At 41.9% G+C, this 26264-nt stretch overlaps 1 protein-coding gene across 1 annotated transcript in view; it reads left to right on the forward strand.

The window, feature by feature from the left end:
- The first annotated feature begins 302 nt into the window (after window positions 1-302).
- The window catches only part of mnd1 (meiotic nuclear divisions 1 homolog), a 44534-nt gene continuing 18572 nt past the window's right edge, over window positions 303-26264 (forward strand). The window contains exons 1-6 of the mRNA XM_084318165.1: window positions 303-431; window positions 1345-1410; window positions 4331-4388; window positions 8433-8581; window positions 13706-13780; window positions 13960-14074. Of these exons, the coding sequence (XP_084174291.1) occupies window positions 429-431; window positions 1345-1410; window positions 4331-4388; window positions 8433-8581; window positions 13706-13780; window positions 13960-14074 (466 nt within the window). The 5' untranslated portion in view covers window positions 303-428. The remainder of the gene's footprint in view (window positions 432-1344; window positions 1411-4330; window positions 4389-8432; window positions 8582-13705; window positions 13781-13959; window positions 14075-26264) is intronic.

Consider the following 26264-nt stretch of genomic DNA (forward strand, 5'->3'; position numbering starts at 1 on the left):
CATAGATTATAATATAGTTCTATATATATCTATGGTGCCAACCGCCAATAAAAATCTAAATAAGAAGAAGAAGAAGAAGAAGAAGAAGAAGAAGAAGAAGAAGAAGAAGAAGAAGAAGAAGAAGAAGAAGAAGAAGAAGAAGAAGAAGAAGAAGAAGAAGAATTATCCGCTCCAGTTGCCGGGTTGTACAGTAGGTGGCGGTATGCGCCCTTTCTGTGGTTGCGACCCGCCATTACCCCGATAGAAGAAGAAGAAGAGGAGGACTGACCACTGACGATGTTCCGCGGGAAATACAACGTCCTCCTGCTTGTTGTGGATGTTGTGGACAAACTGAGCGTCAGTGTAGAAGACAGGAGTCCATCTGATGTCAAGGCTTTTCTGACCAACTAAGTTAAGTGGACCTCGGGGGCATCACAGTAAACGACAACATGGTGAGCCTACATACATACTGTTAACAACTGACGCGATGCCCCTGCGTGTGGTGGTGCAGTGAGGCTAATGACTAGCTAACGTTAGCTGCTGCTAGTCCAATAAAATAATGAATGAATGATTGAACACTTTATTTAACAGATTGCAGAATGGGTACAATACAGTACGGCTCAATACACACAATTGTTAAGGGGATGCAGACCAGAGAAAGACGTTTGTCTTGTTTACATCAGGGTCCCCCATTTTCAATTGACATTTATGACATACACAACATACATGACATCATGACATTTATGGCATAGGGACATACATGACATCATGACATTTATGGCATAGGGACATACATGACATACAGGTATATAGTACTGTTACATTTGTGACATATACGATATGCAAATATACAGTACTGTTACCCATAGATCCTAACAGAGAATATATACATATGATGGGGAGGAGACTGTACATTAGGAGGGGGTGGGTGGGTGGGAGGAAAAATATACATACGGTGGGGAGAGAATATATACATATGGTGGGGAGGAGACTGTACATTGGGGGGGGGGGGGTTGGACATTTATGGTGGCCAGTTTCGAATTGCAGCCTCCCGTAGGTGCTCTTTAAGAGCGGTTTTGAATGTGGGTAGGGATTCACATCTTTTTACGGCTGTTTAACATTGTTAAGGGTTTAAAGGGTTAAAACGGCATCATTAACTGACCATAGATCGTTGTCTCTTTAATGTTAACACTAGCCCCCAACTGTGCCGTTGTTGACTTTTCGATTATTATTATTATTATTATTATTATTATTATTATTATTATGTCCTTGGCCTCGTAAGCTAAAGATAAGTGCTAGCCACACTGTAACATGTTGAAGGCTTTACAAGGTTGCTTTGACGTGCCCGCTTATTATCTCTTACAGTCAAAAAAGAAAGGACTGAGTCTGGAGGAAAAGAGAAGTCGCATGATGGAGATTTTCTTTGAGACGGTACGTTTGTGTAATGAGACGGTCACTACAGAGAGGCGCTGAAAGGTGGACAATGAAGTTGCCGAGGTGGTGGTTGTCCAAGTCCATCCCATAGATGATGTCTATGGTCCATCCTGCCAGGCAGTTCCCATGCCAGAAACCTGCTCACACATAATATTGGCCCCAAATATTTTCACAATAAACTATGAAAAACTAGTAGTATTAATAATACATTGAAGGGGGCATTTACCCACATTACTTGAAAAGACTAAAAATAGTAGGAGGAGACACTAGCAACACTATAAAAATGAGTGGTACACTTGTTTGTGGGACATTTCCATGTGAGACTGAGAATTAGTTCCACCTGGCAGTTTTCAAAATCTGTAATTGTCATGATTGGTTAACTTCTTCTTTCGTGTAACGTCAGAGGTCCAACTCCGTATCTTGTAGCCATGCCCTTAACACTGGTCCCATGTCAAAGAGGCTGGCTTCCGAGGGTGGTTTGTTGTGTTTCCTGGGTTTTGCTCAGCATTGATTTGCAAATGTTTATAAAATAAAAATAAATAAAACTACACCAGTGGTAACCGCATAATTGTATAAATGTTAATTAATTCAGACCCGGCTTCTAATTGAGACCAGCCATTATTTGTCAAAACGTGTAGCTATACCAACCGGGCCAGTAAAAGGTCCTCTGAATACGTTTTACGGTATATTTAATTTAACTATTTTATCTATCCGGTTGAATTCGTCAGGTATGGAAGTTGGCTCATGTTTTACCTTGTTCTACCTTTTGCACAAGGAGGAGAAAAAAGTTACCTAAATAACTATCACCTTATTTTGAAACTGTCTTGTCTAAACCCCTTGAATCATTAATAAACATATCAACTGAAGTCATTCTTAAGTAGATATTCTGTGTTAACCCCCCACCAATCTGGCTTCAGAGCAGGTCATCACCATCTCTGTTACCTCCCTTATTTAATTTGAAATTATTATTTTTACTATTAACTCAATCAGCGCAGTCGCTGTGGGCCGCGTGGTAAGAAGGCCACCGCTTTAAAGAATAGGGATACATGGCGGTGTTTGCAGGGCTCAAACTATTAAATATCATAGCTATGGATATAATACTATATATATAGATATATATATATTATAAGATATAATACTGCCCATTTGACATTGAGTATCTATCGTTCAATTTGTGAAAAAGAAATATTTTTTTCATCCATACATTCCCGTTTTATACCGTGGTGAATATGAGTATAGTTTTAGAGTAATTCTGTGTAATCCCAGAAAACGCTGCTATGCAGCGTTTAGTGCATTTCACTAAAAACCGTGGCGTTTCTCGCCTGTATCGACAATCAATCTGAAATCAACGCTATATTATCGGTATTATGTTTCATCATGAATGCATGAAAGGGTCGTTTTTCTATGCTTCGATCATCATCAACGGAATACGTTACACACACACATTACACACATACGTTCTGATCGCGGGGAAGGGATTCTTAGATCAACGTAAGATTGATACCATATAGCCCTTACCTTGACTAGGATGTACTCCAAAAAGAATATTCCAATTATCTGATCGCCATTCCAAGTATTGATGTCGATCGTGTTGCCAACATAATCCACCAAAGAACATGAACCGGGAGTGCTTGATTCTCTTCAATCCATGTGTTATAAACACTTGTCCTGCCCGACAAGGAAAACCCGGACCGGACTTTTTAGATCGATGCATAGCCCAAGCTAGAGAGTGCAATACCGGCCGCAAGGCGGCAGGCGGCGGTATTGGACGTTTGCGATCTCAGACTCATTCCCAATGATAACACAGGCTCCCTCGATGGATTATGAATGGGAATATCGAATAAAAGAAATAACGATAGAAAACCCGACTTTTCTCGGGTTTGACACTCAACCGTCGGCGAGTTAACCCGATTTTATTCGTGAGTGGCATTCAATGAGTTAAGCTATTATTGTTAATTATTACAATAAAAAATTATACTATATTTTAAATAGTTTAGACAAGAAGATATATATTAATTTCCTCTGTCCATTCAGTAGAAAGCAGGGGTGTAAAGTACTTCATTACAATACTTAAGTATTGTTTTGGGGGATTTTCAATCAATCAAATTTGATTGATTGAAACTTTTATTAACAGATTGTAGAATGAGTAGAATACATTAAGGCTCAATACACACAATTGTTAAGGGGATGCAGACCAGAGAAAGACTTTTGTCTTGTTTACACCAGGGTCCCCCATTTTCAATTTATAATGAATTGTAAGTAAAAAAAAAATGCAGTAATACGCAGTCTTTCAAAACATGAAATAAACACAAAAGTGCAACTATTGCTAAAAACCCAATGAAATAAAATAATAATAAATAATATGCTTCTCAGCATATTTCTTAGCTTAACATAACAGACCTAAGTCTGGGGGAACTAATGGGATAACTGGGGTTGCAACAAAAGTGCAACTAAGGGCTAAAACACAATGAAATAAAATAACAATAATAAATAATATATCCTTCTTAGCAGACTTCTTAGCTTAACATCCCAGGGAACTAATGGGATAAGGGGATGTTGTTTGCTCCTGACAAGAGTCTCAAAGTCTGGGGTGATGGTAGACAAAGCAACTCTGAGGTCATGCTCAATGTCCAATCTGTTCCTCCGCTTTGTCTTCAGCTGGACCAGATAAAGATAGGTAGTGCAAAAAAAAAAGTATATAATCTTTTTTTTTTTTTTTTTAACACACACACATCCGCGACCCACTCAAAATGGCCCCGCGACCCACCAGTTGAGAAACACTGGTCTAGAACACACATCTAATGGACAGCCTAATGTCTTTCAATCAGAACAAAAGGGCATACTTGCAAATTAAAAAAGTGAATGTGTTGAGTTCTTTATCCTTCTCCATGTGTCTCCCCCTCTCTTCTCCTTCTAGAAAGATGTGTTTCAACTAAAGGACATTGAAAAAATTGCCCCCAAGACGAAAGGCATAAGTGAGTAATGATTCAGTGACGAACTAGATGGATTGCTTTTACAAGTGAAATATGAATAATATAGAAATGATTCTGAGAGACGCTTCAGAGCTTTTCATCCCTCCTTGCTGTTCAACCTCAGTGATTCCATAATGGCTGTAACATCTTTACAGGAGTCAAACTGATCTCCCAGGAGTCATCTTGCCATGCTTTCCAGACAGACATTTTTAGAATACTTGGAAAATCAAGTTTTCTTAAGGAGCGGATCTTTGTGTCGTCTGGTAATTTCAAGGAAATTGAAGTGATCGAAATCTTCATAGATTCCTTGGCCGTTGTGCCCTTGTGCCCTTGGGCCTTGTGTACCCATGAAAACATGAGGGCTGTCCTCAACTGCTTCCAGCGTTTCTAACGCATTTCTACCAAAGGTAGCCGCATTTCTGGCAGACGCTCTCTGATTGGCCGACGCCAGTTTCTACACTGGTTAAGCTTAGGCAATCTTCGAAGTTGGTTAAGGTTAGGCAAGTTCTTTTGACGGTTAAGCTTAGGCACTCTTTCGAAGTTGGTTAAGGTTAGAGTTTGTCTTAGAGCATGGCGATAGAACGCCAGGTAGTTTGCAGGCTGTTTGATGTGGAAATGGGCAAAGACACAGCTCGTCACGCTATTGGGCGCACATGTCACATGACCAGAAATGTCTGCCAGAAATGCGGCTACGGAAAGTATAGACGCGTTTCTAACACATGCATGCAAATAAGCAGCAATGCATTTTGGGTCTGGCATCGCAAGACTAGAGCTGTCCTTGACCAAAGAAATGATTAGCCAACTAATATTTATTATAAGATTTTGACGACTGATTGATTAGTCGGTTTTATTGACAAATCTGTAAAATGCTCACGCAATCATGCAGAGGGACCTCTTAAAATCTCATGCTTAGTTACCAGAGATGTTGCCCCCTAATAACTATTTCAGCACAGAAAAAGGCATACAAATCGACTGAAGAATCAGCTGATTAATGAACTATTATGACACAATCTGAAGTGCACTAAAACACTAGACTGAACTTATAAGTTTCAACTGTAAAAACTCTCACACACACACAGAGGGAGAGGGGGAGAGAATAAATACATAGAGGAAAAAGACAACATTACAGGACGGACCTCTTTATATAGTGGACATAACATTACAGGACTTCTTTATATAGTGGACATAACATTACAGGACTTTTTTATATAGTGGACATAACATTACAGGACTTCTTTATATAGTGGACATAACATTACAGGACTTCTTTATATAGTGGACATAACATTACAGGACTTCTTTATATAGTGGACATAACCTTACAGGACTTCTTTATATAGTGGACATAACATTACAGGACTTCTTTATATAGTGGACATAACATTACAGGACTTCTTTATATATTATATGCCGCACACACGCACACTTATGGCCAGAGGAAAGGCCACTTTAAATTAGTAAAACAACAGGAACAGTGTATTGCACTACTAAAGCTACCTAGCATGTCCTATATGCTCTGTAAATACTATGTACAGATACCGAGATGGCACACCATGTTACCTGTTTATTGCACTGTTGTTTTTTATTGGATTCTATTATATGTTGTACCACTGTATTTTTATTGGATTCTATTATATGTTGTACCACTGTATTGCACATCGTCGCGGGCAAGACCAGCCGCATTTCATTGTATACCTGTATGCCGTGACAATTAAAACTCTTGACTTGACTTGACTTGACTTGACTATATAGTTGACATAACATTACAGGACCTCTTTATATAGTGGGACATAACATTACAGGACTTCTTTATATAGTTGACATAACATTACAGAACCTCTTTATATAGTGGACATAACATTACAGGACTTCTTTATATAGTGGACATAACCTTACAGGACTTTATATACATTAATTTGGTGAAACTGGATCCGGTAGCTTGAGACTCTGATTAAAAGCACATGTTTTTGACCCCCCCCTACTCAGGCTAGGTTAGTGAGAGATTGGGGGGGGGGGGGTTAGCAAGACATCTGTGTTATGTACACTTAGATTGAGAGAGAAGGGATTATGGATATATTTTCAGCTCAGATGAGAAAAGATGGATAGAGAAGTGGAGGGGTAATGTGAGTAAAGATAATGTTAAGAAGTAGGTAGGTCAGGTTTAAATGATGAGAATAAGGTTAAGTAATGTTGAAAAGTGAAAGGCACCAACAAGTTACCTGGAATTTGTATCGACCTATCTCAAACTTTGCCCTCTTTTCTTGATCCTCCAATCACAACTGTTCAGGGAACAAAATAAGCACCCGCCAAGCGCCAATGGCATGTAGATTTAAGGTTTGGCGAGTAAAAATGAGAGGTCTGCCCGCCATCTGGCGTGTAGTTCATATCGATACTCTTATTTTGAAAATCCTGTGCGGTCTCATTTCCGCCCCAAGCGCAGCTCCAGTCATAATATCTATGGCTCCGTCAGCTAGCAACGTTCGGTTCATATGATACTCTTATTTTGAAAAAACCCTGTGGCAACTCGACGAGTCATATCCGCCCAGTCCGTGCTATTGTCTGCGGCGCAGGTCGGTCAAGCAGAGGAGCAGCGCTACACAGCAGTGCGGCTATTTTGCGATCCGAAATAAGTCTGTGGTGTCCGTCAAATGCATCTAACACGCTTTGCATCGTCGCCATTCCTTTATGCCCACATCGCCCGAAATGAACGTTAAGTTAGCGTAAGCTAACAAGCTAATCCTGATCAGAGGCAGAGCCAGAGAACAGCAGACAGTGTGGACTGGGGAAAGGGTGTGTGTGTGCGTGCGTTTGGAAAGACGATGAAGTCAGTCAGGAGTATATTATAGTAAACTGAGGATTACTGAGGATGGACAGATAATGTTGATATTCAAATATAAAAAAGTTTCGAGAGGAGTGGAAGTTTGAAGACAGACTAGACTGTCAATATGATGCAGGGGTGGTGAGTTGAAACAGTGTGAATGAATGAAAACTTTATTTAACAGATTTCAGAATGGGTACAATACAGTACGGCTCAATACACACAATTGTTAAGGGGATGCAGACCAGAGAAAGACGTTTGTCTTGTTTACATCAGGGTCCCCCATTGTGTGTGTGTATGTGTGTGTCCCAACCGACCCCACTTCTATGTTTCAATAAATTATTTGCATTTAAAACTATTAACGCTGACTCATTCCTTCAGTCCACTCAAAATTATGCTAATATTCCTTATGTTGTTTATGATATTAATTGAAAATAGCATATGAGAGTATTATAGTAATAATAACACATGGCGATATACTAAAAAGCTATTTATAATTTTTGGCTGGTAAAAAATCTGCCTGGCTGGTCGTTTTTAAAATCTACCAGCCAAATGGCTGGTAAGTCAAAAAGTTAAGTTTGTTCCCTGCAACTGTTGCTTTCCTCGGACCAACGGCTGTGATTGGAGGATCAAGAAACAGAGGGCAGAGTTTGAGATGGGTACATTGTCCACGCTGCGTTCTGCTCAGCCTTTAACACAGCCGATAAACTCTTTGTTACTGCTATACAGGGGATAGACTGAGCAGATGTGTGTGTGTTTGGGGAGGGGGTCACGTTTCACCAGTGGTTCTGTTCCAGATGTGAGTTATTTTAAACCCGGTCTCTGCTGATTTGGGCTCAGTTGAGACACAGGCCTATATATATATATATATATATCACCAAACCCATGGGTTTGGCAAATTAAATCTACAGTAAATTCACTCTGATTAGTGTAAAATGATCAGGCAGGCTGCAGATTGGTGGGTCTATAACGAGGAGAGAGAGGAGGCTCAGAGGAAGTGATGAGCTGTGTTTCTGTATTTCCATACCAACAGATGGGACTCTTAACTAGATTTACATCGCTGTACCAGTCTACGCTCTGCTGAGCTTGTTGCTCGTCACATATCCACTCTGATGCAACAAGCATAACTGGGAAATGCAATGTAATGAAAGAAAATAAGAGATGTGAGCCAGACATCATTAACCAGAGCCAAGAGATTAACCATCTCCTCCATCCCCTGCCGCCTTCAGCTCCCATGTCTGTGAAGGACGTCCTCCAGAGTCTGGTAGATGACAACATGGTGGACTGTGAGAGGGTTGGCACGTCCAACTATTACTGGGCCTTCCCCAGCAAGGCCCTGCATGGCTGCAAGCGTAGACTGGAGGACCTAGAGAAACAGGTACACTGGACAAACTCGTATGAGACCGCTATAATCCTATACCCCCTTCTCCCCGAAAAAACACAATCCCCAAACATAGCACCTGCAGTTCTTGCCAAATGAAAAATAAGTGAATACAGAACTGTTCATTCTTTACCTGCTGATTGTTTGATATCATAAAAATAAGCTCCATTAGATTTGGGATACAGGGCCGATAATATACTTAAAGGTCCCATCTCTTATAAATGGCCTTTTCCAGTGTTTAGCATTGTTTTCTAGCAATGTGGGGTTGTACCAATGGGGTCTGTGTCTCTAATTCTCATTTTGGCTCATCAGTCCAGTTCACATGTCACAAGATCCTCCCCCATTGAACTAAGCTATTCTGAATATCGCGTATCTGTGACGTAGAAGAATTCTCATCTGCATAACTAACTCCCCCTCTATGGTTGTAGCGCACACTCAACCATTCGCTCAACAACAGAGCGAGTGGAAATGCTGACACTTCCTCAAATGGGTTGACGTGGCGCGGTGCTGACGGAGAGAGCAGAGAACGAGCGAGCGAGAGAGGGAGAGAGGGATAGAGAGAGGGATACAGAGCATTTTACACGCACTCCCGACGGAAACACACACACAGTCGGGACACAGACTGTGATGAGCGAGAGAGAGTGAGAGAGAGAGAGAGATAGAGAGGGAGAGGGAGGGATACAGAGCATTTTACACACACTCCCGACTGCGTGTGTGTGGGGAAACACGCACACGCAGTCGGGAGTGTGTGTAAAATGCTCCATATGCCTCTCTCTCCCTCTCTCTCTCCCTCTCTATCTCTCTCTCTCGCTTGCTCGTTCTCTGCTCTCTCTCTATCAGCACCCGCGTCACTTCAACCTGTTGCAAAATATCATAGCGCACACACACACTCCCACGCGTATATTCCGATCCATGCAATTCACGGGGGTATATATTCTCATTTGAAACAAGTTACCAATGCATTGTCCCGTGAGATTATGCCCCCCCCGCGGCTAAATTAATTAGTCTCCCTCTCTATCTCTCTATGTCTCTCTCTGTCTGCCAGTGCAGACTGTGGGTGACTGTCACTCAAATCGCTTTGAAATCTTGAAATTGCGATCAGATATTTGGATTATCTCTTTTGCATTACATCAGATACAAGGTAAGAACATTATATATAAATTTGTATATATAAAGATCTGACATTTATTTCTACCCCGATCACAGCTATCTGTGTGGACCGTGTATGGCTGTTTACCGTTGGGTAGGAGGGGGGGGGGGGGCGCGAGCACCCCGCTACGACGGTAATTTCATGTATGGACTAGGAGACATAATACTGATAATCTAGCGTTGATTTCAGGATGATTAAATAATCAGCCGAAAGAATTACAACGTGGTGACTGGATTACAGTAAAATGCCTTTTTCTTGTATTTTTCCTGGAATTACTGTAAAACACCCAAACCATACTCTATTCAAAACGCTATAAAACGGAAATGTACGGATGAAAAAACAATCTGTCTCGGGCATGTTGACTACGGCGTTATTAGACCCATAGATATAATATAAGATATATTTTAAGCACTCGCAAATGTCACAGTCTAAAACTATATCCATTGAATAAAAACCTGGCGATGAATGGGGTATCAGCGCCCCCTGCTGCTGGCGGTCAATGTGTTAAGCCATAAATATTGGACCCAATAAAAAAATATTTAAAAGCATTTAAAAGTGAATTGTATCCTTTTAACACAATGGAGTCAACTCGTTATAGCCCGCCAATCGAATTCTGCCAACAACGAGTATACTCATTATTGGATCCTTATTTATTTTATTAGCTATTTCCATTCATAATTCATCCTGCTGTGCTGTGATGTGTCGCAATGGTCCGATACCGCCGCCTAACGCCTTGCGGCCGCTATTGCACTCCATTTGAAACGATGTGGTTTGTTTTCTGGGCCGAGCTGCGGCGTGCGTGCAGGGTCTAAATACTCCGGCAAGACAAGCGCTTATAGGGATGGCATCGACGAGGGTCCGCCCCCCCGGGTTCATGTTCAATGCTGGATAACGTTGGATACACGATCGCGATCGTATTTGGAATGGCGATCAGATAATACAATTATTCTTTTTGCAGTACATCATAGACAAGGTAATGACTATGTTATCAATCTTGCGTTGATCCGATAATTCTTTCCCAGCCAATTTTTTTTTATTTTATTTTTATAAAATATATATATTATATAATCATACTTGTAGTTGTATTATCTGCGAGACATCGCCACCACGCAACAAGTCAAAATGCTCGCTATCTGCAAACAGCTCCACTGTCTGTGTGTATACTCGAGTAGCCTCCAGCTCCAGCAAGGATTCTCCGGCGCTGCAGCTGGACCCTATACTGTAGCCTCCAGCTCCAGCAAGTATTCTCCGGCGCTGCAGCTGGACCCTACTGGAGCTAACGTGTACTAGGTAGCTACCTATCCAACGGAGGTATTATGCACTACTAGACTTGCTGGAGCATTTGTTGATATCGGGAGCTATCAGTAGCTAGCCGGCTAGATAACGGACAATGCCTCAGTATTAAACTAAAAGTGAATAGTTGACTGGGTAATTTTGTAACGGTAGCTAACGTTAGAGCAGTCAGCAGACTGCCCGGACACCGGCCCGACTCTAGCCTCTCTGTTTACATGGGGTTGGGAGGGGCTGGAGGAGGGAGGGGCTGGAGGAGGGAGGAGCAGCGCGTTGCATGTCTGTGTGCTTGAGACAGCGAGTGAGAACTCCGCTAAGAATTGGATCATGTTATTCGATCGGTTTTCACATGACTATTTCGTTGCCCGCCACATGGCGGACAGACCTCTCAGTCCCACCCGCCAAACGTAAAATCTGCCCGAAAATGGCGCTTGGCGGGCTTTAATTTCGCTCCCCGTGTGTGTGTAACGTATCCCGTTGGTAGCGATCAAAGCACGGAGGCCCCCCCCCCTTTTATGCATGCATGATGAAACATAATACCGATAATCTAGCGTTGATTTCAGATTGATTGTTGATCCAAGCGAGGAATGGCAACGTGTTTAGTGAATTGCACTAAAACGCTGTTTAGCAGCGTTTCCCGGGATTACACAGAACTACCCTAAAACTATACTCATATTCACCACGGTATAAAACGGGAATGTATTGATGAAAAAAATCTGTTTTTTGCAACTTGACCGGAAGAAACTCAATGACAATCGACTGTCATTAGATCCATATTCCATAGCTATAATATTTAATATAGTTTCAGCACTACAAACACCGGCATATACCCCCATTTCATTACAGCGCTGGTACAAACGGCCATACGCCCACAGCGACCTCCGGCGGTCAATGAGTTAAATGCCCTTTTGAAAATGAAAAATAGTGCTTGGAAAAGTACTTGAAAGTCCTTGAATTTCATTTTGCAATGTCTGTGGGAACCCTGTCAATTGTGTATTACGTTATAAAACAAAGGAGAAACTACACATTCTGTTCTGAATACTCACATCTGTCCTGACAGCTGTGGTTCAATGTGTGTCGTCATCGTTTCATACCTCATCACAATTAACAGCACACTTGATTATTTAGACTATGTTAAAGTGTAAAGGTAAGAGTCTTTTATAAAGCCAAACACTATGTGAGTGACATGAATGAACAACCCTGTCTAGTACCGACTAGCTTAGTGATTTCAGGCTTGGAACGTAAGCTGTACAACATGCCTGATGAGAAGAATGCTGGTAATAATTATCCATTTGGACTCTTAATTGTATTTGGCTGTAGCTGTTTGTCAGAAAGCGGATGTCTTGGTTGTAGTTGGTTGTCCTGGTTACCATTTCTTCTCTTCCACCACGACCCACTTTACACTCTACACATTTCTCTGTCAGCCTAGTGCTTACTCTGTTCTGTGTTCTTTACAGTGTCCAGTTACTTTATTGTCATCCCCTGTGTCTTATGTCTTACCGTACTGTCTGTTGCATAGTCCTACTCCAATAACATATCGGCTAGTCTCATGTCTTACTATATTGTCTGCTGTATAGTCTTTGTGTCATAACATATTGTCTACTGTCCTATGCCATACTGGATCGTCTGTTGTATATATTCCTAGTGTCTTGTGGTCCTACTCTATTGACTGTCCATCCTGTCTTTTGTCATGTATTGTATTGTCCTCTGTTACACTGTCACTAATGTCTATCATTTTTAATTATGTAGTTACTGTACAGCAGTACGGCTCTCTGAGCTCTCTGAGGTTTTAAATGTGCTATATAAATAAATGACTTGACTTGACTTTCCCCCAGTGCTGCGTATCGTATCAGGACGAGGGTGCTGCTGAATACTCGGTGGCTGGCTAACAGTGTCACCGATTGCTGAGATAAAAGTAAAATGCAGCTATGAATGACACGACCCGTTATCTAATCGTATGCTGTATGCTATGGGATATCATATTTCCGTAAGCATACTGTACATGACGGCGAGGTTTATTTGATTATCGAGGTCAATGGCGCCAGTTTGATCGTGTCTGAAATGGCCTGAGACATGTCATGTTAATGTATGTACCCAATTTATGGTATCTATAAAATAAAGAAAAGGTTAAGCTTCATCGAATTTACGATGTGGATGGCTGAGGCAGTCAAAAATATGAGGAAAGAAAAAACAAATTGGACTTGATCTCACCCCTTGGAAAGTGACAACCCGGTGTCTTTATTGTGCCATGAAGTTGTATTCGCCCCGTCTTAACCCTCTGTAGTGTGGTAGTGAAAGGGTTAACCTTCTGTAGTGTGGTAGTGAAAGGGTTAACCTTCTGTAGTGTGGTAGTGAAAGGGTTAATGATCTGCCTCTCTGGCCATTTGTTGCCATTAGTGGAAGACCGTAATCGTAGTTGATTGCAGGTAATTGTTCCTTCTTTTTCATGTTCAAACTATTAGCAAAAAAGCGATATCCGGTGTGCAGTTTTTACTGTGCATTTCATTTAGGTCACAGAAGAAATCTAAAACTGCTTAGTGGTACAATAGCTGGTTAATTTAGGTCACAGTATAACTACTTAACAGTACAATAGTTGGTTAATTTAGGCCACAGTATAGAAAACATCTAAACTACTTAGCGTCATTGGTTAATTTTGTCTTTTATATATTTTTCCTCTATAGCATTCTGAGGCTAAGCAACGGAAAGTCTCTCTCCAGCAAGCTGTTGACAACGCGAAAGTAGGACGTCAAGATACAGTAAGAACACCCACTCATCATGTAGGGAACAAATATTTGTATAAGATACTGAATTTCTTCCTGAAACTAGTGACATTTTAAGTTGTGATTCTGAGCTAATTATATAAGGAAGGAATAAAACGGAAAGATTATGTCTAACTTACAAAAAAAAAGTAATTGTTTTCATACGATGTGTGTAGGATGAGAGAGACTCATTGCTGAAGGAACTGACGGCTCTGAGAGAGGAGCGAGCTCATCTGCAAACCGATCTGGAGAAGTACAGAGAATGTGACCCAGAAGTAATCGAGGAGATGAGTGAGTATAATTATAACCGTACGTTGTTACAACTCAAGCATGAGGAAAGTCCATTTTGTTTTGTTCATAGCAGGGTTCGCACAAGGTCCTTTATGTGTTTAAAGTGCTTGATAAAAAATAAATAAATAAAAAACAAGTCAAGGCCTGGAATGCACAAACAAGGTGCTTAAAAAGTCCTTGAAATTCAAATCAACCATTCGCATTGAATGTTTTGTTCATCCATGATCAAATTGTTCTGAATCAAGAAATTGTTTTTTTTGTTCTGTTTTAATCAAATCTAACGAGTCTCTGTTTCGCACACTCCAGCTGCTTTTCCAAGTAGGGTTGGGTATCAAGAACCGGATGCAAATTGAAATCTACAGCATATTTTTGTCGCACTCATACGAGCGATGTTTACAGTAGGCTACTTCATGTTTACAGTAGGCTACTTCATGTTTACAGTAGGCTACTTCACATAGTTTACAGTAGGCTACTTCACATAGTTTACAGTAGACTACGTCACATAGTTTACAGTAGGCTACTTCATGTTTACAGTAGGCTACTTCATGTTTACAGTAGGCTACTTCACATGGTTTACAGTAGACTACGTCACATAGTTTACAGTAGGCTACTTCATGTTTACAGTAGGCTACTTCATGTTTACAGTAGGCTACTTCATGTTTACAGTAGGCTACTTCATGTTTACAGTAGACTACTTCACATAGTTTACAGTAGGCTACTTCACATAGTTTACAGTAGGCTACTTCATGTTTACAGTAGGCTACTTCATGTTTACAGTAGGCTACTTCACATAGTTTACAGTAGACTACGTCACATAGTTTACAGTAGGCTACTTCACATAGTTTACAGTAGACTACTTCATGTTTACAGTAGGCTACTTCATGTTTACTGTAACTGAGGGGTACAATTCCCTGACTGTATTGAATAAGTATGGTATCATTGAACCACTACTGAGTTATGTACATTACTACTGGTCAACGAGGAATAAGGAGACTCCAGGTACAGGAGACAGTGCAATAATCCCTTGATCCGCAGACGAACAACAGCTATTCTCCGGTATGCAGTGCCGCATGGAGGAAAGCTAGCCAGCCTCAGGGGTCCTAGAGGCGGGCTCGACGTTGCTCCTCACAGGGTAAATCCCACACAGTTGTGGGTGTAGACGATTCTCCGCTCCATCAGCTACAGGACCAAAGCAAATATAATCCAGCCGAAAAGGGCTCTGTAGTCGCCGGTGTAGGTTATCCAGTGTACATATCCACACGGTTCTCGTCTAGGGCTCCTCGGATGACGGCACCAGGTTAGGCCGCCCAGCCTGGATAAGCACACTAGCTCGGTACGAGGAAGCGTTGGTAATGCTGGTCACTGTAGAACGGTAGCCGCACGATACACTATACATAATAGACCAGGGTTCGAAATTAACGGGGGCTTGGGGCAAAATGCCCTCGAAAATTGACCAAATGCCCTCGAAACTCAGTTAAGGGGGGCAAAAAAAGCCCCCGACAGTTTACTAATTATATATATAATTATATATATGCTCTACAGTGCGAGCATTTCCCTCGTATTGCCCCTAATAATATGTGTGTGTGCAAACCGGAAAAATCATTTACTTGCAGTGTGCGAGACAGACGAGTGATTGTGAAGATTACAAAACAGCTCCGCTGTTAATAGTTCAGATTGAAACTGGACTGAAATTCAGTTTTTGGGTGGAATGTTTGTTCCAAGGAGGAGGGAGGCGGGGCCCGCTGCGTGTTACAGGCACTTGAGAGGTGCTGCGAACACAGAGAGAGCGCTCTGCTCTCATCAAGCATTACACTGCTATCTTAACGTTAGCAAGCTAAGCATCTGCATAGCGCGACCCGTGTAACGTTAAGTAACTTGTGTTCGGCGGGGAAAGACCATTCCATTTGTAACACAACTCCAAAAGAATAACATCCAAATCCGATCCCGATGCGCATTTCCTTCATTCCACAGCGCTGAGCGCGCAACGTATTTCATTGATCGATCTGGCCAGAGCCTATACTCACAAACGTTGCGTGTGTGGGGTTTTTCATCAATTTGAAACAAGCCTCTTGACTGTTGGAATTAGGGATGTTAAAAATAAAATATCTAATAATATTATTCAATATTAGACATTCATTGATCCAGAGGCAACCGGTTATTATATCAAGACAACAACACAACTTGCCCTCACTCAGGGACAATAATATTTAATCTATTTAGATAGAGTATGTATGTATTATTTACAGATAATTGAAGGTACCTCAAAACATGAAACCAAGCCATGATGTCACACATCGTGTGCGTGTGTGTGTGTTACTTGAACAATTGTCACTGTGCTCCTAAATTTCTGTGTGCTCCTAAATTTGTATTTAGATTTTATTTATTAACATTTTATTTAGGAGCACATGTGCTCCTTGGGAAAAAGGTTAGCGTAGAGCCCTATATATGGAGACATTAACATTACGTTATCAAACATAGGGACGAAGACTGTAAAAAAAAGTGTCAAGAATGTTTTATAATCTTTATGTTAATTTTCATTATAAAAATGTTGTGCCCCCGAAATAAAAAAAGCCCCCGAAAAGCAATTAAGGGGGGCAAAAAAAGCCCTTGAAAAAAAATGTTAATTTCTAACCCTGTAATAGACTATTACTTAATAATAGAATAGGTCGAACTCGACGATACAGCGTTAAACTCTGACACTTCAGCTATCAATTCGCACGCGGTCTCAAGGCTCTATTTTGGGGCAAAACGGGCCCACTTCACAGCACGTTGTATCGTGGTGTGAGGCTTCAACTTGTTACTTAGGCCATGGTTAGACTAGTGTATTCCTGGCGTTTTTTATACGTTTTTGACGACGTTTGATGTCCCTATTACACAGAAATGCGTTTTTTGGCGTTTTTTTGTGGATACGGCTGAAACGCAAAATTGTGTTTGCGTTTGGAGATACGCAAAAAAAACGAATCGACAACAGCGTGTAGTCAGCACGCTAGCCGTTGTTGCGAAAATGCCCATGCGCAGTAGATACCATCTGCGTGCCCTTCCGGTGACAACAGTGTGTGTGTTTGGGACATAGCTCAGTGTCCCAAATAGCTTCAGCTACCATGTGTTGTCAAGTTATTGTTATAAGGACCCCAGTCCAAGCTACAACAGTCTGCATTCCCTTAACAATTGTTTGTATTGAGCCGTATTGTATTGTACCCATATGCAATATGTTAAATAAAGTTTACATCCATTCATTCTGCTAGCATTACCGATTGCATGAGCAGCTGGCTAACGTGAGCTATCAGGATTCAGACCCTGTTAGCTCAGAGCTCCTCTTTCAACTTAACAAGCATTAAACAAAATGGCCCAGTCATCTATTCACCTTTGTTTAATACACACAGCGTTGTCTCTAATGTTATCTAACTACTGATAGCTCGCGATATCATCAGTTTTGGTGCTGGCTAAGTAGCGTGAGCTAACGTTAGCTTCTAGCCACAATGCTATATTGTTATAATGGCATACTCCATTGACGTTAGCATGCAGCTAACAATGCTACCGATCGTTTTTTAGACTAAACTATCCGCTCTTGGTGGTCACTTGTGTTGATGTTAGTTTTGTTTCATCAACAAATGACAGGCACAACACACAGTGAATGTATCCGTTTTGTTTATTGCACTTTTATTAGGCTTTGCTGAAAAAGAATTGCTGCATTGAGTAAATAGGCAAGATGGTGGCGCGGCATAGGCGCCTGCCTTATTGACATTTTCTTTGCTGGAGCTTCCAGGAAGTGTATTGGCACATTCGTTCTGATTGGTTGAAATTGCCTTCATGTTTGCCACCTACTGCCACCTACTGCTTTGGCAGTGTACTACATCAGTGTGCTCGGGTGACAAAAACGGAAAAAAAACGAAAGTGTGACTCGAGGCGCACGACGTCGCGGCGATACGCATATGAAAACAATACGAAGATGATACGAAAGGTGTAACCGCCGCCTAAGATTACTGCTGTATCCACCTGCGCCGCATTTATACGTTAGGTGAACAATCTAGTACCAGCCTTATTTCTGTCTCGTATTCTTGCGCAGAGCCGGTCATGTCCAGGCATGTCTTGGCGGTGACTTTGAACTAGACCTTGGGGGTATGGCCGTGGCGCCTAGGGGATCGCTGTCCAATAGGAGAACGAAATATTATGGTCTGTACTAGGTAAAGGGATATTCCGTGTATATGTACAAAGAATATACAAGGGATATCAGACGATATACAAATACTATACAATATATCTCAAGTAATAAATATATATATTCGGCTTAATCTGATCCTTTGTAACATTTACAGTAGGCTATTTCACATAGTTTACAGTAGACTACTTCACATAGTTTACAGTAGGCTACTTCACATAGTTTACAGTAGGTTACTTCACATGTGCTCAATTAATCCTCCACATTGACAGTTTAATACACAGGCACATGCTGTTAGAACTCAGTATTCAGACTGAGGCACTGAGGCCCAGTGTAGTGAAAGGTCTTGAGACAAGACGGTTGTTCATCATAGGTTCAGCTATGTGTATTACTACTGTAACAAAGGGAGCAGACAGGGGTAGGTGGAAGGTGCAATATGGTTGTACAAGTAATCAAACACACAGTCAAATCGCTTTAGCTCCCCGCTGGACAATGGCCAGGGGCATTTATTTAGGCAAACAGAAAATTAAGAAAACCACAAAATCATACCGGCTCCCACTGGAGCACCTAACTGCCTTCACTGTAGTCCAGTCCATAACTAGGCCGGGCCGCATGTATATTTTCCCTAACGGAGTTGCACGTCCGCGTTCGGTTTGCGCAATCTGATTGGCCACTGACGTTTTTTTCAGCGCCATTCGCGTTACTCCTAACAAACTGGTTAAGCTTGGCGACTCTTTCGAAGTCGCTCTCTTTCGAAGTTGGTTAAGGTTAGGGTTAGTTGGTTACGGTTAGGGTTAGTTGGTTACGGTTAGGGTTAAGGTTAGGGTTAGTTGATTAGGGTTAGGGTTAGGGTAACAGCCTGCTGGCGCGATTGTTAGGAGTAATGCGATTGGCGCTGAAAAAAAACATCAGTGGCCAATAGGGCTGCAACTAATGACTAATTCGGTAGTCGACTATCTGTCGATTATTTTTTCGATTAGTCGACTAATCGAAAACCAATTATGTAAACAAAAACAAAAAAAAAGGATATAATTTTTTTTTTTTTTTTTAAACTACCTATCTTTGTGAAAGTGGCTTCTCAGCTCTGGTCCAGCTGAAGACAGAGCAGAGGAACAGATTGGACATTGAGCATGACCTCAGAGTTGCTTGTCTACCATCACCCCAGACTTTGAGACTCTTGTCAGGACCAAACAACAACATCATAACATGATGATCCCATAGCAAATTAAAATAATGACTCATGAAACATTTGAATTTGGATCATAAGCCACTTTAAATGAAAATGTATTTGAAGAACAATACAGCAATCACAATACAGAAAACAAGATAAATAAATTAAATAATACAAATTAAAGTGGAAGTGTACTTTAAATAACTAAAAAAATAATAATAAAAAAAAAATAACTAGCAGCATCTGCCCCCAGCACCGCGGCTGATGGGGCTGTAACTTGGTCCAGGACCAGGAGGGTGACGTGGAACAGCTGTAAGGGGAGAGGGGGATGAGTCAGATCAGACAGACTTCTAGGTATTTTGTTTGCTGTGTGTGAGAGGAGTCCGTGTGTGTGTGTATGTGTGTGTGTCTTACTCTGATCGCTGTGTGAGTGAGAGGAGTGTGTGTACTGTGTAATTTGTGTGTGTCTTACTCTGATCGCTGTGTGAGTGAGAGGTGTGTACTGTGTAATTTGTGTATGTGTGTGTTAGGGCTGGGCGATATAACGATAACGATAAATATCGCGATATATTTTAATAATCGATATCGAATATCGAAATAAAAAAAAATTGAAAAATCGTTTTTTTTTTTTTTTTTACCTGCAACAGGGCAGTTTTAAAACCAGAGACAGTGGACAGACTTGTCTTTCTTGCCTGCAACTTAAAGTAATGGCGTTGCTTGTCCAAATGACAATACTGACCAAATTCAGATTTCTTTTTCTCTTGTCCATTTATTTTGTTTGCTTTCTAATTTAAAATACATTTTGAAACCGTCTGTACACAGTAGGCTATGTGTGCTAGCAGAACTAGACTCCAGTCACGAGTCACAGTGCACATGTGCGGTGGTTTGTCCACCAAAAAAGCGCCAAAAGATCGAAAATAAACTAGCAGAGCCAGAACTGTTCAACTCCTCTGGAGCCACAGCCAGCAGAGAAGCCGGTTTACTTTAGCTTTTAAACCAGCTGCAGCCTGAGAACTGGAGTGTGAGGGGATGTAACACTAAAGATGGCGGCAATGACAAAGAATTGCTGCAAAATAAACATACATCTGTTGTTTAAAAAAAAGAAAAAAAAATAATTTAATTTTTTTATACTTATAACAATTCGATAATTATCGATATCGAGAAATAAAATAAAATTATCATATCGTTATCGCGATATGATTTTTTTCCATATCGCCCAGCCCTAGTGTGTGTGTCTTACTCTGATCGCTGTGTGTGAGAGAGAGGAGTGTGAATGTGTGTGTGTCTTACTCTGATCGCTGTGTGTGAGTGAGAGGAGTGTGTATGTGTGTGTGTCTTACTCTGATCGCTGTGTGTGAGTGAGAGGAGTGTGTATGTGTGTGTCTTACTCTGATCGCTGTGTGTGAGTGAGAGGAGTGCGTGTGTAATGTATTGTGTGTCTAGTCTGATCATCATCTCCTGCAGGGGAACAATGTTTTCAATGTCCAAAATTTGCTATGGGATCATCATGTTATGATGTTGTCTGGAACCCTGAGAAGCCACTCTCACAAAGACAGGTAGTGCACAAAATTTTTTATTTTATTTTTTTTTAATGACTAATCGACGCAACAATTTCTCGATTTTTTTATAATCGACGTCGTCGATTATGTCGACTAATCGTTGCAGCCCTAGTGGCCAATCAGATCACGCAAACCGAACGCGGAAGTGCAACGCCGTTAGGGAAAATATCTCTCTCACTCTTCAATGCAAGACACACTCTCAGGCTCTTTGTCTGTGCTCTCTGATAGGCACGCTGATTGAGACAGCTGTGTGTGTGGGTCAGCATGTGTGAAGCTGTCAGTCCTCCTCTCTCCACTAGGAGGAGCCAACAAGCTCATAGGAACATAGCAGCCATCAATCACTATTCCCCTCAGCCCCTTACACTACTAATAACTAGGGGCGTGGGAATCACCAGTTTCATCACGATACGATACGATATCGAGTCTTTGGACAACGATACAATATTTGCCGATATCACAAAGTCTGCTATGATACCATACGATTCGATTCAGGTGCCTGCGATCGATATGAGACGATATTATATGCCCATTTAACACAACCAGTAACATTTAGATCAACTATATATTTTTTTTTAGCTCTTCCAGACATTTAAATGAAAAACAATCTATTGTTTTTAATATAAATAGACCTCCTGTTCACTGTAAAGTGCCACGTTTTGATATATTGAGCTTTAAACTTTAAGTAAATTTTTTTGGAACACGCAACCTAAAACCCCTTCCTCTCCCAAACCGTTCCTACAATTGTTTTATGTTGCATGATGATCATGAATACATTTATTATGTATTGTATTTTGTATTGCGCACACACACACACACACGCACACGCACACACACACACAGAGAAAGGGAGAATGCCTGCCCCCCCTTCCCCAGTCCCCACTCTGCTGTTCTCTCTGTCTGTGGCTCTGATTGATTGATTGAAAACTTTATTAACAGATTGCAGAATGGGTACAACACAGTACAGCTCAATACACACAATTGTTAAGGGGATGCAGACCAGAGAAAGACTTTCGTCTAGTTTACATCAGGGTCCCCCATTTTCAATTCATCAGGACATATATGACATACATGACATACAGATAGACAGTACTGCTACATCTATACATTTATGACATACCAGATTTGCAAATACAGTACTGTTTGTGATACAAAAAGAGTCCAGAAAGGGGAGTATATACATTTGACATAAAAACTGTACATTGGAGGAGGTTGGGTGGGGTTGTGTGGGGGGGGGTTGGGTAGGGAGGGGTTGGGGGGGGGGAAACACTGTACAACTGTACAAGCAAAACTGTACATTGGGATATTGACAACCATACTAGGTAATTTACATTGGAGGGGGTTGGGGGGGGGGGGACACTGTACAAACAAGCAAAACTGTACATTGGAATATTGACAACCATACTAGGTAAATTACTGTACATTGGAGGGGGTTGGGTTAGGCCATTTACAGGGGCCAGTTTCGAATTGCAGTCTCCCGTAGGTGTTCCCTGAGAGTGGTTTTGAAAGTGGGTAGTGATTCACATTCCTTTACAGCTTTGGGTAGGGCGTTCCACATTGATGTGGCATAATTGCGAAACGTGTTTAGTCCCTTGTTTGAGCCGAATCTGGGTTTAACATGATTTGTGGAGCTCCCTCTGGTGTTGTGATTGTGGTATTCACTGACCTTTGGGAAGTATTTTGACATGTACATGGGTACCTTGGTCGTGTAGTGTATCTTGTAGACCAGGCCCATTGCAAGTTGCTGTACTCTGTCGTCTACTCTAAGCCATCCTAGGTTGTCAAAGTGGGCAGGGGTGAGGTGGGTTCTAGGAGTAAGGTCAAGCAGTAGTCTGACCAGTTTGTTTTGAGATGTTTGTAATTTTGTTTTTAGCGCCTTTGAGGTGCTTTGGTACCATGAGGTGCAAGCATAGTCGTAGTACTTTTGAATGAGTGCTCCTGCCAGAGTCTTCAGGGTATTCCTGTTTACCAGAGAGGAGATCCGGTACAAGAATCGAGTTCGTTGATTGACTTTTTTTATTACATTGGATGCCATGATCATGGTTAGCTTGTTAGAATTTTGGTATTTAACGCGACGTGGGCATAAAGGAATGGCGAGGATTACAAAGCATGTTAGATGCATTTGACCGTTGCGGAATAAAACAGCAGGGACTTGTTTTGGGTCGCAAAATAGGCACACTATGTAGCCTTGCTCTGTTGTAATGTCCACGTTTCAGATGCTACTGCTGTGCTGTGGAGCGGATACGACTCTCCACAGGATTTTCAAAATACCAATATGAATCGATCTTTTTACGTTGCATCCATCCTATTGGATCATTGATAATAGATCGATATATCGTCCCACCCCTACTAATAACCATAAAGCACATTTTGAGGGAGATTTCACCTGGACCTTTTATTGGTTTATCGGTTTGGTGCAAACAGTAGCGACGCTAGCTCACCGGCTAATGATGTCACTGACGCGCCGGCCGTCGTGGACGGAGGAGGGCATACGCGGGGGGGGGCACTCTCTCATTGACGGAACACAGTGTGAGAAGAGCATTTATTCTGGTGAACACCAGAAAGGCAGCTGGCCCAGATGGGATAACAGGACGTATACTTAAGTCCTGTGCTAGCCAGCTAGCCCCAGTGTTCACCACCATATTTAATCTATCCCTGGCTGAGTCCGTGGTCCCTGCCTGTTTCAAGGTGTCCACTATAATACCGGTACCAAAGAAATCCTCCCCAACAGTTCTTAATGACTACAGACCGGTGGCACTCATTTCTGTGGCCATGAAATGTTTTGAGAGGCTGGTTAAGGATTACATTTGTGCCTCCCTCCCCAGTGATATGGACCCTATGCAATTTGCATACCGGCCAAACAGGTCCACTGACGATGCGGCCTCTCAGGTACTACACAGCACACTCTCTCACCTAGACTGCCAGAAGGGGGGCTATGTGAGACTGTTGTTCATTGACTACAGCTCAGCGTTCAACACCATAGTCCCCACCAGACTGGTGGACAAGCTGATCGAGCTGGGTCTGAGCTCCGCTCTGAGCGCCTGGATACTGGACTTTCTGAGTGAAAGGCCCCAGACGGTCAGAGTGGGGGGTCAGACCTCCAACACCATCACCCTGAGTATCGGGTCCCCCCAGGGCTGTGTTCTGAGCCCCCTGCTGTATTCACTATACACACATGACTGTGTGGCCAAGTTCAGCTCCAACTCCATAGTGAAGTTTGCGGACGACACAGTGGTGGGGCTGATCTCTGACAACGACGAGAAGGCCTACCGGGAGGAGGTTGAGGTACTGGAACGCTGGTGTCGGGACAACAGCCTGCTCCTGAACATTGGTAAAACCAAGGAGCTGATCGTGGATTTTAGGAGAACACAGCAGGGGACACACACACCACCACTGAGGATAAACAGGGCTACAGTGGACAGGGTGAGCAGCTTCAAGTACCTGGGGGTCCACATCTCAGAGGATCTGACATGGACAACACACATAGGGCTAGATCCACAAAGAATGGATTGCACGGAGCAAGTTGCACCCTTACTTAAAATTCATTATGAATTGAAAATTGGGGACCCTGATGTAAACAAGACGAAAGTCTTTCTCTGGTCTCCATCCCCTTAACAATTGTGTGTATTGAGCCGTACTGTATTGTAACCATTCTGCAATCTGTTAATAAAATTGTCATTCAATCAATCAATCTGCACGGTGGACAGACAATTGGGAGGATCGTGAAAAGAGGGCGGGGCTTGAGAGGTGTGATGTCGGTGGCAGGGAGAGAACGAGACAGGGAGAGCTGCTTCGGAGCATCAGGTGGCTCATGAAGACAGATGGCCGGGGCCCGTGTGTCTCCATCAGGACGCTTTATTAAAATGCCAGACCGAGGACAGGCTTGGGCAGTATCCCAAGAAACACGCAATTAAGCAGCCCCCCCCCCCCACCCCCCATACAAATTCAACTTAAACCCCTTGCTGAAGATTTCGCACACTAAATCATGTGGTCCAAATGGTGTCCTCAATGATTTCTGAGCATAAATAAAGGTAATATATTATATAATGTAACTGTCCCTCTCCGACAGGGCCTCACAAACACAATGAGCGAGATTGAATGCATAAGGCTTTGATCAACATTATCAAAGTGCTTTTTAATGTTATTCATCATCATCATCATTTTTATTTATTCGTACATGGAATTGTTACAGTCCGACAGTGTCTTCAGTACATGATAGTTCACTTGATGATCAGCTAATGATGATGATGATCCACTAAATTCCATGGCCGAAAGGAACAGGAAGATGAAGAAAACTCTTATTGTACCTGCCCCTACACACATACAGTAGACTGATAGACACTGTTCATAGTGCAATGTTTACCAAACCAAACAAAATGTACATACTTATTTAGCAGAAATGAAGACATCAACACAATTAAATTAACATAAATAAATATATTTTGTGTGTCTATCAGTTAAATGGCATATTATTAATATTTACGCCCTCTTTGGAAACTCTAGTCATCCAACAAGCCGGTATTGCACCAGAGCAGCCACTCACCTTGGAAAGAATGTTGCGTACGCACAAATATGTGCGTAACCCCTGCGTACGATCATTTCTAAGCAAAGTGTGGGACTTATCAAATTGAACTTGTGCTTGACTTTGTGCGTATGCGTAGCTGACGCCCGGTGGTAGAATATGAAGGCTGCATGTCTGCAACGCGGAAATAAGCTTCCGTGCATTACTTCCAACACTGGCGTGTTCAACATATGACCCGTAATTCATTATAGTTCATTGTAAAATAGCGACAGTAGTGTAATTATAACGGGCTCACGCGCGAACAAGAGGTTGGCCTGCTTGTTTGGCACGTGGGGGGCAGACGCAGAACACCCACCTCCAAACGCGATTAAATATTGTTTCAAATAAAAAGCGACATACTATTATTTTGTGTCATGTTTCCAAATAAGATTGGCCACAACGAAATGCTTTCTACTTCAATTTGTTGGTTAGAATAGATACCTCCATTGAAACTTCACTGAGACTAAAAGTAAAAGACAGTATTTTTTTTTTGTGAGCTCTGCGCACAGACGTGATAATAATAATAATAGCTTAATTTTATATAGCGCATTTCAAGAGACCCAAGGTCGCTTTACATAGATAGGGGGGGGGAGGGAGCTCCCGTAGCTCACCGCATATCTCGGCGCTATTTCTGCGTCGGGGAAAACCGTGCTCATCACGGATCTGGGGGACACGAGTTCGATTCCCGGACCCGCCGTCATTTCTCAGAATGTCTTCCCCTGCTCTACATCCCATTTCAACCT

This window comes from Notolepis coatsorum, assembly GCF_963971535.1.
Source record: "Notolepis coatsorum genome assembly, chromosome: 7".
Classification (NCBI taxonomy): Eukaryota; Metazoa; Chordata; class Actinopteri; order Aulopiformes; family Paralepididae; genus Notolepis; species Notolepis coatsorum.